General features: G+C 37.8%; 1 protein-coding gene across 2 annotated transcripts in view; it reads right to left on the bottom strand.

Annotated features, from left to right (window-relative positions):
- Window positions 1–17,399, bottom strand: part of BIN2 (bridging integrator 2) — a 47,505-nt gene that overhangs the window by 19,496 nt on the left and 10,610 nt on the right. Inside the window, exons 2-4 of one of the 2 annotated variants that reach the window (XM_051963643.1) lie at window positions 10,637–10,717; window positions 549–603; window positions 56–150 (exon numbers count right to left, since the gene is read on the bottom strand). In XM_051963643.1, the coding sequence (XP_051819603.1) occupies window positions 56–150; window positions 549–603; window positions 10,637–10,717 (231 nt within the window). The remainder of the gene's footprint in view (window positions 1–55; window positions 151–548; window positions 604–10,636; window positions 10,718–17,399) is intronic. The other variant, XM_051963644.1, reaches the window with a different exon arrangement.

Here is a 17,399-nt window from a genome sequence, read left to right as displayed (position 1 = left end):
GGGAGGTGTTGAATGAATGATGGCAGTGTCCTTGGCTCCACATCTCCCTCATTACCACTGCAATGACTTTCAGGTCCCTGTAGCCCTCCCACTCAGAGCTGTAGATCTCCTGTAGAGTCTGGGACAGTCTCATCGAGCTATCGTGCATCACTGCAAGAAAAGAACTCAGTCTTGGTAAGAGGTTTCATCCACAAATTCATTCCACTGATTATACAAATGATATGCAAATCATAGTATCATTAGGTGATCTCAGAAAACACCTAGATGGTTTTGGGATGTTTTCCTTAGAGAAACTGACTAGAGCTTATGGAAAAATTATTCTAACTAATATAACTAAATCTCAAGATGTTAGGCTCTGGGATGATGCTGGAAGCAGACAGGATATGGGAAGGCAGGAATTTTGATAACATTATATAAACCAAAAGAATCTCTGATTTTGTGCCTTCTCCCACAAGGTTCTTCTCTTTCCTTTTTTCACCCGCCCTCTCCTCCAGCTATCCAGAGTAGATCTCAGTGCCGTATGGGATCATAGCTATTGGGGTACACACCTTTGACAGCATCAAGGAAATGTTTCAAGTCCTTGTATAGTTTTTGGCCTTCAGTCTAAAAAGAGAAGTTAAATTGGTTAAATGACTAGAAAGACTATTCAGAATGAAGAGAAAAGAAAAAGGAGAAGATACCGCTAGAATCAGATAGAATCAGATAGATAAGACATTTTGTGGCTGAAATCTCTTTTATTATTTATTTAAGCAAGCAATTGAAAGTCCTGATGGCTACAAGTGTTCTTCATGCTTAACACAGAGGCAGCCCACTGTGTTAGAATATATGCTAATAGAAGATAACACAAGCTCCCTCTTGTCCTGTCTAATTGAAAAGGCTTCAGATATGTCTGGCTCTTCCACCTATGGGACAAAAGGTAGTCTCAGGCTCAGCATCACAATGTTGGCCACCAAATGTAGATTTTTATTTTAGTTTTTGGCCATAGTAATTCATGAAACTATCTAGTAAGATATGGATGAGTTGTGGTCAATTAATCAAACATTTAAAAGGGCCAATGACTATGACAGACATTGGGGATACACAGATTAAAAAAAATTGGGACAGATTTAGTCACTCAAAGACCCAATTCTATCCAGAGAGATATGTATATTATATTTTGTTGTTATTTGTTGTTCAGTCATGTCTGACTCCTTGTAACCCATCTGGGGTTTTCTTGGCAAAGATACTGAAGTGGTTTGCCATTTCCTCCAGCTCATTTTACAGATGAGGAAACTGAGGCAAATAGGGTTAAGTGACTTGCCCAGGTTCACACAGCTAGGGAGTCTATGAGACTGGATCTGAACTCAGGAAGATGAGTTTCCTGACTCCAGATTTGACACTCTATCCATCGTAGCCCCACCTAGCTAGCTGTCCTTGTATATTACATGCACATCATGTATACACACACAAACACACACATATATGTGAATATAGGTATATATATGAAATATAGAAGTATTACACATGGAAAACAGGGCTGGAACTGAGCTTAGGAGAGGCAGACCTGGCATGAGGGCAACCTGTGCAAAGCCCAGAAGGCCAATAGAGTGTGCAATAGAAGACTGGAAAGGCAGGAGCAAGGTTACAAAGGGTTTTAAAATATAAAACAGAAAAGCTTCTATTTGATCCCAGAATCAACAAAGGACCACTGGACTTTATTGAGTGAAGGAAATTACATTGACAAACCTGCAATTTAGGAAAATCCCTTTGGCAGTTAAATGGAGCTTGATGGAGAGACAAAAGGACCCTGAGGAAGGGAAACCACTTAGGAGGTAATTTCAATAGTCCAGGAGAAAGGAGTAGTTGTGTAGGAGGAGACAGAAGTGAGAGATGTTGTGAAGGCTTGGAAAATGACTAGAGATATACGGTACAAGAATGAAGAGTTGAGGACTCCAAGCTGGCAAATCTAGGTGGGCAGAAAGATGGTGGGTCCTTGGGAGAAATAGGGAAGTTCAAAAGCCATGTCTATTTGGGGGCAAAGAGAATGAGTTCTCTTTTGGATATCTTGGGTTTGAAATGTCTGTAGGAGGTTCAGTTTGGACATCCAAGAAGCAATTTGAGATGTAGACTAGAATTCAGAAGACAGAGGAGGGATGGCTATATAGATGTGGAAGACAGTACAAAGATGGCTTGGCCCATGTGAACAGGTGTGCTCACCATGTGAGACACTGTCAAAAGAAAAGCTGGTCCATGACAGAGCCTTTGGATATATTCCTACTAAGGGGGAGTGAGATGGATAAGGATGCAAATGTAATGGACAAGACAGGTGAGAGATGAACAGGGTGAGAGTGGGATCATGAAAACCCAGAAAGCAGAGAGTATCTAAGAGGAGATGGTAGTCAACAGTGCCAGATGCAACAGATCAGTGCAAAGGATGAGCACTTAGAAAGGGCCTTCAGTCTGGTTAGTAGGAGATTGTTAAAGATAAGCTCAGAAAGAACAGATTGAGCTGAAGAATGAGGTCAGAAGTCAAATTATAAAGTGCTGAACTGGAAGAGGAAAGGAAGTGGAAGCAATAGGTGAGACTACATTTTCTAAGACTTTGTAAAGAGGAAGGAAGGACAGAGGATGACTTCCTGGGGGAAGTTTTTAGATTCATTTCAAAATTAAGGAGAGGTTGTTGGAATCCTTACAAAGTGTTAACTCATTAGAGTTGATAGAGACAATAATTATCTAATTTAGCATGGTTCAGATCAGTCAGGGAAGGCGTGATGTGATCATCTTCTTTTTGGGGGTTTTCACCTTCTTGAGAAGTCAGGGAGGTCATGACCACCTTATGTTTTAAAACAAAAGAAAGCAGCAGATGTACAAAGTGTTAACTCATTAGAGTTGATAGAGACAATAATTATCTAATTTAGCATGGTTCAGTATGATTGATCTGATCTTACAAGAAGATGTTATGGGCCAGAACTTGAAAGAAGGTACTAAGTGGAACTGATAGAAACAATGCTTGTGTTCACACGTTTAGAGAGCTCATATAAGCAAGAAGCTCTTAGGGACAGACACAGAGCACTTTGGGAGATTGGAAGTCCACAAACCCACTCTTAGAGGTGGAGTCAGATTCATTCCAACTTTCACCTTGGTGCTGGCTGGAGACCTTTGGAAGAAGAGAAGCAGAAGCTGGCAGAGGCAAAAGATTAGCGGCAAGAGCTCTTGGAGCCAAGGACAGATAGGCCTCTAAGAAAGCTAACTGGGCCCCAGGAAGAAGATTCAGAAACTGGAGATAATAAAAGATTTGACACCTTTTAACACCTGGCTGTATTTGGAGTGATTATTACTCTGAAGTGAAACTAAGCTGCCTCCAGAAAACCTCCCCAAGAAACTTGCTCTCAGAGAGAACCATCTTATATTATAAAAAAGAAAAAGAAAACCACAAGAGGCTATATGGCTCAGGGGATAGAATTTTGGCCCTGGATTCTGGAAGACCCAACTTCAAATCCAGCCTCAGATACTAGCTCTGTGACCCTGGGCAAGTAATTTAATCCTGTTTGCCTCAGTTTTCTCATCTGTCAAAGGAACTGGAGAAAGAGATGACAAACGATTCCATTCTCTTTGCCAATAAAACCCCAAATGGGGTCACAAAGAGTTAGATATGAGTGAAAAATGACTAAATAGCAACAAAAAAATTAAGGTGTTCCTAGACCATCACTATTTGGTCTTCTACGAAGGATCATGGTTTCAGTTCCCCAGGAACCCCACAGGAAAGTGGGAGATGTGAACTAGGTAACTCTCCACAGGCACGTAACTCTAATCTTCCTCTGAATCTTCAAACATCCTTTCCTTACTTCAGGACTTTTTCCTGAACCCTGTCCAGCCTTCTTCTATTCCTTATCTTAACATTCTTCAGATACTGTGTCTGTATTCAGTTTTTCCTAGTAATCTTCCCTATCTAAGCCATGCCATTCCCTTCTCTCTCTGTATCTTCTGGTACTCAAATTATAAAACATTAAGAATAAGGAGGAAATATTGATAGAGAATGAGAATGATAATAGCTAACATTTTAAATGACACTTTATAGAAATTATCTTCTTTGATCTTACTTCGAGCTAAACAGAGCAGGCATTATTATCCCATTATATAGACAAGGAAGCCAAAATTTGAAGATAAAAGTAACTTGCTCCAAGTCAAACTGCTGGTAAATGGCAGGGAAGGGTTCCATGGAACCCTGCTCTTCCAATCCCAAATTCAGTGCCCAGAGCAATAGGAGCTTTTATTATATTGCTATTTATTACTAATCAAGTACAAAGTCAAGGTCCCAACAAACATGGGCTTAACATGTGAGGAAAGGCCCTATCAGAGGGAATGCAAATAGCTTCCTAAAAACAGGGCCAGAGACCTTGGGACTTTGATGGTATTTTTTTTTAATTATAGCTTTTTATTTTCAAAATATATACATGGATAATTTTTGATACTCACCCCTACAAAACCCTCTGTTCTAATTTTTTTCTCCCTTCCTCCCCTCCCCCAATCGATAAGTGATCCAATATATGTTAAACATACGCAAATTCCTTTATACATATTTCCACAAATATTTGATGGTATTTTGTAAAACAAGAGATATTATTATAAATTAAAAGTAAAAAAGGAAAATGATTTAATTCATTTCCTGTTCTAGAAGACAGAACTAAATAGATCTGCTGCATCTGGCACTGCTGATTACCATCTCCTCTTAGGTACTCTCTTACCTCAGCCCAAACTGTTGTGAATCCTCTAGGAAAAAAAGTCTCTGCCTCTCCATCAAAAGAGAAGCTTAATTATATCTCATAATCACTTCAATGACAAAATTCCTCCCAAACCCTAACCTGATTCCCTCATGCTTCAGTGTAAAACCCTTAATTTGTCATCAAGAGAGACATTACTGGGTGACCTTTTGTTCCTTGTCTCCTATCTCTCAGCCTTTTCATTTCTAATAGAGGAACTTCCCAGCTCCTTTCTTCTGGCCTCACTGCTCCGATTCCTGGGCTGAGGAAGTTAGATGCTAACAAGCAATGTGACACGAGGAAAGTTCCTACTTCCTTCTGGGCTTGTTTCTTCATCTCTTAAAAGGAATAGCTTGGGCTTAGACAATCTGTATCTCGTGTCCCACTCAGCTCTAAAACAGTGTGATCTCTGATCTCTGAGCTTTGCCAAAGGCGCCACACCCCTCAGAGGCCAGCTGGAGACAGCCTTCCCCACCCCTTATATAAATACGGCCGGGCCTTTGGCGGACCACCCAGTCACACTTCCCTGGGGCTAACTTGTGAGGTGCACAATTTTGTTCTATGGGGAGAGATTGCCTAGAGGAAACTGGAGACCTTGGGGGCTTGTAGTATGACTGAGGACATTTGCTGAATGAGATAGGACACAGCTCCAGAAAGCAGAAACATAGTGAAACAAGTCACAAATAAACCAATTAGGTTTAGAAAATGTAAAGATCTATGGTGAGGACACTGAAGGAAAGTGGTTAGGTGGAGTAGTTTTGGACTTGGAAGACCTGAATTCAAATCCTGCCTTAGGCCCTTACTATCTGGTGTGATTCTAGGCACTCCAGTCTTTCTTAAGATCAGTTTTCTCATTTATAAAATGAAGGGGTTGGCCTCAATGGCTTTCCAAGGTCCCTTCCCATTTGGGGTCTCTGCTTCTGGAGGATGAGGCAGGGTGGGTACAAGGATCCTTAGGATTGATCTAATTTACAAAACAGCGCAATAATGAACATGTAGATTTGCTAGGGTCAGAAGCAGCTCTGGCTAAACAATTGTATTAAATTAACCTTCATAAAAGCTATTGCTATAACTAATATACTTATTGAGGCCCTTCTTTAGATAGATGGGGCTTCTTATGGTTTCCCTTCACCTATGTGAATGCTCTGATGACTTTATTTTGACTTTTTTCCTTTTTTTTTTTTTTTTTTTTTTTTTTGCTCTATACTCTATGCAATATTTAAAAATACTTCCTCAGGAAAAAGAAGCTATTAGAGAGTTTCAAGGAATATTTAGGAAATCAGAAAATAATTAGACAATTTGGGAGCTGTCATACTTATCATAATTAAAATGATTCTTAAGTAAGAAATTAGAGAAGAATTACTGATTTCTGACTATAGATCCTTGTCTTGGCAAGACAAGAGAATCTCAAGGACAGGAGTTTTGTTTTGTTTTGTTTTTGGTCAAGAGTTCTTAAACTTGTAACCGTCATGACAATCCAGTGAAGTCCAAAAACTTCTTTCAGAATAATGTTTTTAAATGCATAAAATATGTAGGCTTACAAAGAAAACCAAGTATACAGAAATATATCTATCAATTATTTATTTATTTTGCTGAGACAATTGGGATTAAGTGACTTGCCTACAGTCACACAGCTCGGAAGTATTAAGTGTCTGAGGCCACATTTGAACTCAGGTCCTCCTGACTTCAGGGTTGGTTCTCTAATCACTGTGCCATCTAGCTGCTCCCAAATATTTTTAAAAATAAATAATTTTAAAAAATAATTAAAATTGTTGGGCAGGTTTTTAGTTTTGGTTTATTTTTTTTTAAATTAGGGTTAATGTTAAATTATTCAACAGGAACCCAACAGGAACAGAGATACCTGATCTGGCAAAAAATATCCATAATTATGACAGTTTTTGGAAAACACAGTAAACATCTCCAAAAGATTTTTTTCAACAGTAGATTTGTATTTTCAAGATTATCCAAAATATCCAAAATATTCTGACTTTCAAAAGAAAAATAAACTGAAATTTAAATATAGACACTTAAATTTTTTAATAAGGTCACAGACCCTAAGACAGGAACTCCTCTGTTGGTCTGGGCTTTTCATCTGACAGATGAGGGAGCTGAGGCCTAGAGAAATGATTGGCCCAAAGAGAATAAGTGGCAGGGTCAAGCCATCCTTTGGCTCAAAACCCTCTATTCAAAAAGAGACAAGGAGATAATCCCTTAAGTTGGAAATTTCCCATTCCTGAGTGTCTGACCTTTAGCAAACAAAAATCAATTTAGACTTGGGTGCCAATGACTGATAGGCTTAACCTTCCCAGTATGTATGAATCTCAAATGAGGAGAATTTTGGTAGAGAAACTGTTCAGCTCTAGGCAAGTCAGTCAGTCAATACACTTATTAGTCTCCTGGCAGGAAGCCAGGAGCCAGACAAGGAGAGAGGGCAGAGCAATCCAAACTGGAGAGATGGCCAGAGAGCCTTGAGTGCTGGGAGAGGGTCTCGTAGCAGGCAGAGCAAGGGGGGCCGGCCTCACTGCACTGCATGGAGTAGTGGGCTGTGAGAGAGAAGAATGTGCTGGGGAGCTATGGAGGGCTTTGTGTTTGATCCTGGGGGGAGGGGAGCCACTAGCACTGACTGAGAAGGGACCTGACAAGGTCAGAAAATAGAGAGATAACTGAATCTGAGGCTTTGAAATCATCCAAGACTGATGTGAGGGCCTGGAATCTGGCCTTTAGACAAGAGATAATGCAAAGGGAAAATCAACAGGTCTTGGCAATAGATAGGACTTAGGTGGGAGGTGTCAGAGGGAAGAGCAGAGAATGGCACCTTGTCTGGGTGATTGGGAGGGTGCTGGCTCTCTCTAGGGAAGGCTGGAGAGTGGGGAGGGTTTTAAGGGAGTTTAATTTTGGACATACTGAATTCAAGACGTCTAGGGGATATAGACAGTTGGATATAGGAAACTGAAAGGCAGCAGAGAAGTTAGGGCTGGATGTATAGATCTGAGAATTATCCAGGATGGAGTTGAAAATTGAATTCAGGGGACTTCACCAAATGAAGTTGCACTGGGGGAGAAGAGGGACCAGGTTGGTGCCCCCTGTCCTTTAGGACAGGGACAGCCATAGTTGTTGGTCCTGACCTGGACAAAGATTTAGTAATGGATGCTAAGAAGGACCAATCAAAGGAAGAGAACCAAAATAGAGGGGTTTCCCAAAAACCTAGGGAGAAGAGAGTGATTAATGATGTCAAAGGTTGCAGAGAGGACAAGGATGAGGACTGAAAAAAGGCTCATAGATTTGGCAGTTAAGAGTTCATTAGTTTGAACCAGCCACACCCATAGAGAGAACTCAGGGAAATGAGTATGAACCACTTCATAGAATTCCCAATCCCTCTATTTTTGTCCACCTGCATTTTTGATTTCCTTCATAGGTTAATTGTACAGTATTTCAAAGTCCAATTCTTTTTGAGAAGCAAAATAAATGTATGGACATGTATACATATATTGTATTTAACATATATTTTAACATATTTAACATGTATTGGTCAACCTGCTTTCTGGGGGAGGGGATGGGGAGAAAGAGGGGGAAAATTATAACAAAAGGTTTTGCAGTTGTTACTACTGTAAAATTACCCATGCATATATCTTGTAAATAAAAAGCTATTAAAAAAAAAAGAGCAAGAGATCATTAATGACTTTGTGTAGAGGGCTGAAACTCTTGAGTTGATGCACTGAGGTCAGGACTGCCGAGCACTTGAGGCTAACTACCGATTGGACAATACTCTATGGGCATATGTTTGGAAAATGGCCCTTCCCACTATCCTGTGCTGGCTCAATGATTGGATTGTAAAAGGGACTAGGGGGTGGAGTAAGACTAGCCAGAGACATACTTGGTAGACCAGGGAGAAGGTGGTTGCGGAGATTCTGCTTCCATCCTGTTCAATCCTGCCCAGAATAAAGACTAAGGACTTTTGCTTATCCTGACTCTGGCTGATTCTGGGGTGTCCTGGGTGCTAGTGCGGTCGTCACAATTTTGTAGAAAGAAGTTTTAGCTGAATTGGATGTTCTTTTCATAGTGGCAAAAGGGAAAATAAGAGGTATGTCCATCAAGTAGGGAATGATTGAATCAATTATGGTATATGAATAGAATGGTATATTATTGTGCTCTAAGAAATGATGAAGAAATAGGTTCAGAGAAACTTGGAAGACTTGTATGAACTGATCCAGAGTAGAACAAGGAGGACAATTTATACCATAACAACTAAGTGTAAAATTAGACAACTTTCAAAAACAGCTTTATCAATGCAGTGACCAACCATAATTCCAGAAGACTAGAGATGAAACATGCTACCCATGCCCTGACAGAGGCAGAACTCAAAACCAGACAACTAGTCTAATCAAAACTAGATGTCCAGAAAGTACATGGCTGATGCCAGAATTTGCTTGCCTATGCATATTTGTCACAACAGTTTTGTTTTTTTCTTTTTCACTTTTCCAATGGAGGTAGAAGAAAGTGAGAGGGAAAGAAGATTGATTTTTATTAATTGAAAAAAACCTTTAATCCACTAGTAAAAAACATGAAATATGCCTCTGCTCATTTAGTGGTACTCAGCAAAACACTTACTTGGCATGAATCCAATTATAAACACTTTCATTTATAATATAAATAACTTCTGCCTTGGAGGCCTATTCATTCTTACGGCTATTCCTCATTCACAGTAAGATCTGAATTACTTTCCCACTAATCCTAATAAGTGAATTGAGGTTCCAAAGGTACCAGAATTGGGAAGAGGAGGGCTTGGATTGGCTGCTGTTTGGGCAGCATGAGGGCAACCAGTTTGTTAGGAAGGGCCCAGACAGAATATTGTTGGGATGGATGGTCCAGGGAGATAAGGAGACTTGGAATCCCTTAGTGAGAGGAGGACAGTGAACCTATCCCTAGGGCAGGTTTCAGTAATGGAAAGAGCAGTAACAGTAATAGCTAAGTCTATCTAGAGCTCTTTAAGGTTTGCACAGTGCTCTACAAATATTCTCATTCAATCCTTACAACCTCCCTACAAGGTGTTACTTTTATCTCCATTTTTTTTTATATAGCTTTTTATTTACAAGATGGGTAATTTTTCAGCATTGACAATTGCAAAACCCTTTGTTCCAATTTTTCCCCTCTTTCCCCTCACCCCCTCCCCACATGGCAGGTTGTCCAATACATGTTAAACATGTTAAAGCATAAGTTAAATACAATATATGGTTTATTTCCATTATACAGATGAGGAAAACTGAGGCACAGAAAGGTTAAATGACTTTGCTCAGAAGCAAATGAGACTATAGTCAAATTTAAGTTCCAAATGTAATCCTGGTGCCCTTGTCTTCAGTGCTTCCCATGATGATAGCTCTGAAATCTAAAGATGGAACACTCACTCCCTACCTTTTTTTTGAACATATTGAATTCAAGATGTCTAGGGGACATAGATAGTTGGATATAGGAAACTGGAGGGCAGCAGAGAAGTTAGGGCTGTATGTGTAGATCTGAGACCCTGGACCAGTCACATGCTATCTGTACCTCAGTTTCCATCTCTATGAAAGAAGGGAGTGGGACTAGATCACCCATAGCTTTAAATATTAGAATAAGCTCCTTAGGAGTCAGGGATGTTTCATTCTTTGTACTTGAATACCTAACACCCAACCCAGTACCTGGCAGAGAGGGGACACTTAAGTACTTGTTGACCGATTAAATCTATGCTCCTAGGAAGTTCCTCTTGTTTCTAAATAATGTCAGGAGTCACCCTGGAGAACAAGTCTTAACAGACATGATCCCTGTTTGTGAAAATAAGAGTTGCCGTTCTTCATCCAGGATCCCCACCTGCTACACGTGGCCAATGGAATGGCCTTCTTTTCCCTCTGATCATCACTTACCTGCTGCTGGTAGAAGTTTTGAGCAGCCTGTTCAAAACGTTCATCTTTGGTTTCTGCTATTTTCCCCAGTTTCTGAAGCACCTGGAAAAATGTGAAATGATTTAATGTCTCTTCCTGTCTCTTAATCATGAACCAGCTGGATGGTGAATGACCCCTATCCAGCTAGATTTCTTTCTGTGGCTATCCATAGTTCACTGCCCCAGCTGTGTTATTCACACCAGTTCAATATGTGCTTGAGCTTGATGGAATCAGGAAGGTAGATATGCTGTTTCCTCCTCACATGACACATTTCAAAATCAACTAGAAATAGCTTTTAGATTATCCAGTTTGGAATTGTGTTTAAAAGAGTTGAGAGTTTTTGTATGACCAAAATTAAAGAAACTAGGATTGAAAAGTAAGCTGTCAAATGGGAAAAAAACAAAACAAAGCAACACAACTGTATATCAAATATCTGATTTGGGTCTGATATCTGATACATAAGGATCTAACAAAATATATAAGACCATGAGCCATTCCCTGAAAGATTAGCGATCAAAGGATCCCAAAGGAAGTGCAAGCTATTAACAACTATATAAAAGTTGCTCCAAATCACAAATGTAAATATATATAGTGTAAATATATATTAGTGTAAATCATAATATAATCATGATAGAAATCAAAATAACTCACATTTGGCAAAGATAACAAAAGTGGGAATAGTCCACATTGAAAAGAATGTGGAATGATTAAAAACAAAACAAAACACAACTCTGTTGCTATTGTTGTTTAGGCTGTCTATTATTCCATTCTAGAAAGTGATTTGTAATTGTGCTAAGAAATAAACCAAAACATCCATACCCTAGGAACCTGAGATTACCCAGCTAGGCTTATGTACAAAGATAGAAAAAAAGGATCCTATATACACCAAAATATTTATAGTACAACTCTTTGAAGTGACAAAGAAACAAAGCAGATGACTGAGGAAAGTCTATACAAACTGTACTTCATGGATGCAATAGAATATTCCTGCACTGAAAGAAACAAACTACTAAAAGATTACAGAACAGTATAGGAAGACTTATATGAACTGATCAAAGTGAAGTAAATAGAACTAGGAAAAAATATATAAAATGACTATCAATTTGAATAAAAAATTGACAGCAATAATAAAGAAACTGAGCGATGACCAAGCTTAATCCCTAAGACGAGATAGGAAAATGTACTTCTTTCTTCACTTGAGGAGACGGAAAAATATGAAAGAATATTACGTATAGTGTCAGGCTCAGTGGCTATATTGATTTAGCTGAACTGCCTTATTTGAGGGTTTCTTTTTTATTCTTTATTATAAGAGATGGCTCTCTGGAAAGAGGAAAGGAAAGGGATATGTATAAAAATGAAGGTGATATAAAAACAAAAGATATCAACAAAAAATTTAAATAAAGAGAACTGACTGGTTGACTTCAATCTTTCTTCATTCTATGATCAGACTTCTCACTTTTATAGACTATTCTCCATTATTAAGGAGATGAGAATTCTGTTGGTGGATGGTTTAGTTCACTCAGGCTTAGTTTCACTTTTCTCCTGTTGGAGACATTTATTGGCTTTTGAGTCTTCATTTATAAAATGACTTACTTGTTCGAGAAAAAAAAAAAAAAACTCATACTTACTCATTTTAAAGACCATAGGATTGCCAATTTAGAACTACAAAGGGCCTTAGTGATGGTCCAATCTTATTTTGCAGAGGAGGAAACTGAGGTCTGACAAGGTAGCAAAGTTGGAATTTGAGCCATGTCTTACAATTTAAAGTCTAGTGTTTATTCCTTTCTTTCTTCCTCTTTCCTTTTTACATGCTGAGTTCGACGTTCTTTTCCTTCCTCCACTGAGAAGGCAAATAATACATCAATTTTGATATGTGAAATCATGTAAAACACATTTCCATATTATTTATGTTTGTCATATCTAACTCTTTGACCCCATTTTGGGTTTTCTTGGCAAAGATACTGAGGTAGTTTTCCATGTCCTTCTCCAGCGCATTTTATAGATGAAGAAACTGAGGCAGAGTTAAGTGATTTACCTAGGGTCATACAGTCAATAAATGTCTGAAGCCAGATTTGAACACAGTAAGATGAATGTTCCTGACTTCAGGCCATAAACTCTTATCCATTTTGCAATATCTTTTTTTTTTTAAGGCAAAAAAAAAAAATAAATAAATAAAACAAGAAATCTATACTTCGTGGATCTTTTGGAATTGTCTTGGATCAGAGTATTATATTGATTAGAATAGTTGTCTTTGCTGGCAGTTGACCATTATTGCAATTTTGCTGTTACTGAGCACAATAATCTTTCACAGTACTTCTCACTTTACTTTGCATCAGTTCATATTTTTTCCAAAACCACTGCCTTTATAATTTTTTATAACACAATAGAATGCCATCACAATCATATGTTCAGCCATTCCTTAATTGATAAGCATTCCTTAATTTCCAATTCTTTGCCACCACAAGAATTGCTGCTATATTTTGTACATATAGTTCCTTTTCTTTTTTTTTTTTTTGAACTCTGTGGGGTACCAAATTCCACAACACCATGCTGGCTTTCCTAATTTGACTCACATAACTAGTAAATGTTGCAGACAACGCACAAATCTTGTTCTCATAACTTCAAATCTAGTGTACTTTTCATTATGCCATAATTACTTCCATAGAAAAGGATAAAAATATTTTGATTTAATCATATAGATTCAGGGTGCATTATCTTTATTTTTTATTTTTTAAATTTTTTAAAATTATAACATATTATTGACGAATCCATGCCTGGGTAATTTTTTACAACATTATCCTTTGCACTCACTTCTGTTCCGACTTTTCTCCTCCCTCCCTCTACCCCCACCTCCAGATGGCAAGCTGTCCTATACATGTTAAATAGTGCATTATCTTTATGTGAAAGTTTTCATCCACAAGCCTAAAAGACTTTATTGGGAGGGCTTAATCAGTATGGCCTCCAGAAGCAGATTGAAGGGAATGGGCTAGGATGAATATGGGAGTGATGACTCATTCTCGCGGTTCAGAGTAATAAGAGCAGGAAAAGAGAAGATGCAAAATCCAGATTTTTCCATTTACTAATTACATGACCATAATCATCTTACTTTGAAAGACACAGTGACATTAGGAGAAAGAACTTTTTATTCTGAGTGCAGAAACATGGGAGACTCTCTAAATATTAGTTTCTTTATCTATAGAGTGGGGAAAATAATAGCATTTGCCTTTCAGAATTGTAAAGACTGAATGAAATAATGTCTGTAAACTGGTTTGCAAACTTAAAAGTACTATAGAAGTATTACTATAAACACTAATCCTTTTGTTTCTTCTGTGTCCTTACAGTTTGCCTTCATATTGATTTCCTTGATTTCTTAGTCCAGATCTTTGTTCCATCTTCACTCCCTTTTCTTCAGTCTTTTTTTTTTTCTATTTTAAATTTTTATTTAATAATTACTTTATATTGACAGAATCCATGCCAGGGTAATTTTTTTACAACATTATCCCTTGCACTCATTTCTGTTCCGATTTTTCCCCTCCCTCCCTCTCCCCTCTCCCCTAGATGGCAAGCAGTCCTATATATGTTGGATATGTTGCAGTATATCCTAGATACAATATATGTTTGCAGAACCGAACAGTTCTCTTGTTGCACAGGGAGAATTGGATTCAGAAGGTATAAATAACCCGAGAAGAAAAACAAAAATGTAGATAGTTCACATTCATTTCCCAGTGTTCTTTCTTTGGGTGTAGCTGCTTTTGTCCGTCATTTATCAATTGAAATTCAGGTCTCTTTGTCAAAGAAATCCACTTCCATCAAAATATGTTCTCATACAATATCGTTGTTGAAGTGTATAATGATCTCCTGGTTCTGCTCATTTCACTTAGCATCAGTTCATGTAAGTCTCGCCAGTCCTCTCTGTATTCATCCTGCTGGTCATTTCTTACAGAACAATAATATTCCATAACATTCATATACCACAATTTACCCAGCCATTCTCCAATTGATGGGCATCCATTCATTTTCCAGTTTCTAGCCACTACAAACAGGGCTGCTACATACATTTTGGCACATACAGGTCCCTTTCCCTTCTTTAGTATTTCTTTGGGATATAAGCCCAATAGAAACACTGCTGGGTCAAAGGGTATGCACAATTTGATAACTTTTTGGGCATAATTCCAGATTGCTCTCCAGAATGGTTGGATTCGTTCACAACTCCACCAACAATGCATTAGTGTCCCAGTTTTCCGGCATCCCCTCCAACATTCATCATTATTTTTTCCTGTCATCTTAGCCACTCTGACAGGTGTGTAGTGGTATTTCAGAGTTGTCTTAATTTGCATTTCTCTGATCAATAGTGATTTGGAACACTCTTTCATATGAGTGGTAATAGTTTCAATTTCATCCTCTGAAAATTGTCTGTTCATATCCTTTGACCATTTATCAATTGGAGAATGGCTTGATTTCTTATAAATTTGAGTCAGTTCTCTATATATTTTGGAAATGAAGCCTTTATCAGAACCTTTAACTGTGAAGATGTTTTCCCAGTTTGTTGCTTCCCTTCTAATCTTGTTTGCATTAGTTTTGTTTGTACAAAGGCTTTTTAATTTGATGTAAACAAAATTTTCTATTTTGTGATCAGTAATGGTCTCTAGTTCATCTTTGGTCACAAATTTCTTTCTCCTCCCCAAGTTTGAGAGCCTTTTCTTCAGTCTTGTAGAATTTTAATAATTCACTGTCCACCATGGCATCTTTAATGCTCAAGATATTCTTGGAACTGAGTTACTGCCACTTTTTACCTTCTCCATCCCTACTCCAGAGCATCTGTGTACAACTAGAAGCTCTAAGCTGAGCAATTGGGGCCTACCACAAATTTATTCTATAGCACTTTAACTATGTCTATCATAACTACATGAAAATCCTTCTATTCATCTCTGATTCCGTGTCATCTTCCCTCTAGAAGCTGTGCCAAATGTCTACTTTCAAGTCAACTTTTGCCCAAACAACATTATTTTAAGCAGATATCTTATTGCCTGCTTCTTTCAGAAGATTAAGGTTATCTGTTTTAAGTTCCTTCATCTTTTCTCCCTTTATATCTCAATGAGAATACAACATGTAAAATTTCCAAAATTTAAAGCCTATGTAAATATTATTTATGATATTATTCTATTTATCTTCTCTGTGATCTCTGGGATAAATTAGTCCTCTTTTTGGCCAAGGCTTCAAGTCAGAGCCCTTCATCTGATGCAGCTTCATCTCCTAAATAGATCCTTTTGACCACTTCTACATTCTCATGCCTCTTGACCACCTTCCTTTTTATTGGCTCTTCCTCTTTGGTCTACAAATAGATTCAGAGTTTCTCTATCATTAAAAAAAGCCTTTTGTTGGCTCTATTATGTCCAATGGATCTTCCTCCTTACGGCTAAAGTTGTAAAATGAGTGATCTATATTCTGTGCTTCTTCTTCCTCATTGCCTAAGACCCTTACAATCAGACTTCTATCTCTTCCTTGATTTTATTGAACATGTTTTCCCTGAGGTCAGCATTTTTTTTCAATTTTATTTTTTAAATTTAGACACCAAAAAGGCATGTCTATACCCACAGAAGACAGAGAATTCTACATGAAATTATCTCTAATTCATGTAATTTGCTTTTCTTTTCAAAGTAAATAACAAATTTCAAATACTATTTTCAAAATTGTCCTGTTTTTCTGTTTCCTTCTCAACTTCCTGTTTTCTTCTGCACATTTTTAGAAACATTTCAGTGGTCTTTTTTTTTTTTTTTTGGCCTCACTATTTCTAATTTTTAATTTTTTTAATTGTGTACCTATTTTCCCTTTGTCATCACTACTGATAAGCCTCTAACTCCCTCACCCCCTCTGAAATCATCTGAGGACATGGGGGAAAAGGCTCTTGTAACAAATAAGACTAGTTCATAAAACATTTCTACACAGTGACCATGGCTAAAAATGTATGTCTCCTTCTCTATCTTGAATTCTTCACTTCAATTCTTTTAAAGGAGCCTGCATACAATTGCAAACTGGATAATCTCAAAGATAGTTCTATCTCCCTTTGTCAGGAGAATGGGCACAGTGCTCCATCATGGGTCCTGTAGAGATGTGGTTGGTTGTTGCTTTGATGATGCTTCTTATGTCTGTCAAGTTTGCTTTTCTTCATTGTGCTCTGTTATCCTTGTATAAGTTTTTTTTGTTCTAATGGCCTTGTAAAAGAACTGAGGGGAATGAGTGTGGATCACAACATAGTAGTTTCACTTTGGTTGTTTGTTTGCACTTTGTTTTCTTTCTCATTTTTTTTATTATTATTATAGGTTTTTATTAACAAAACACATGCATGGATAATTTTTCAACATTGACCCTTGCAAAAACTTCTCCATCTTTTCCCCTCCTTCCCTTTACTCCCTCCCCTAGATGGCAGGTAGTCCCATACATACTAAATATGTTAAAAGTATATGTTAATGTATGGACATGTATACATATATTGTATTTAACTTATACTTTAACATTTTACATGTATTGGTCAACCTGCCATCTGGGGGAAGAGGTGGGGGGAAGGAGGGGAAAAATTGGAACAAAAGATTTTGCAATTATCAATGTGAAAAATTAGCCATGCATATATCTTGTAAATAAAAAGCTATAAAAACAAAAACAAAACTTCCAAGGGAAAAAAAAAGTTTATGCTAGATACAATATATGTATACATATTTATATAGTTGTCTTGCTACACAAGAAAAAT

Source organism: Antechinus flavipes, chromosome 5 (assembly GCF_016432865.1).
Source record: "Antechinus flavipes isolate AdamAnt ecotype Samford, QLD, Australia chromosome 5, AdamAnt_v2, whole genome shotgun sequence".
In the NCBI taxonomy this organism is placed as follows: Eukaryota; Metazoa; Chordata; class Mammalia; order Dasyuromorphia; family Dasyuridae; genus Antechinus; species Antechinus flavipes.
Note: the sequence above shows the minus strand (reverse complement) of the source record. Positions and strands in the feature narration are given on the sequence as shown.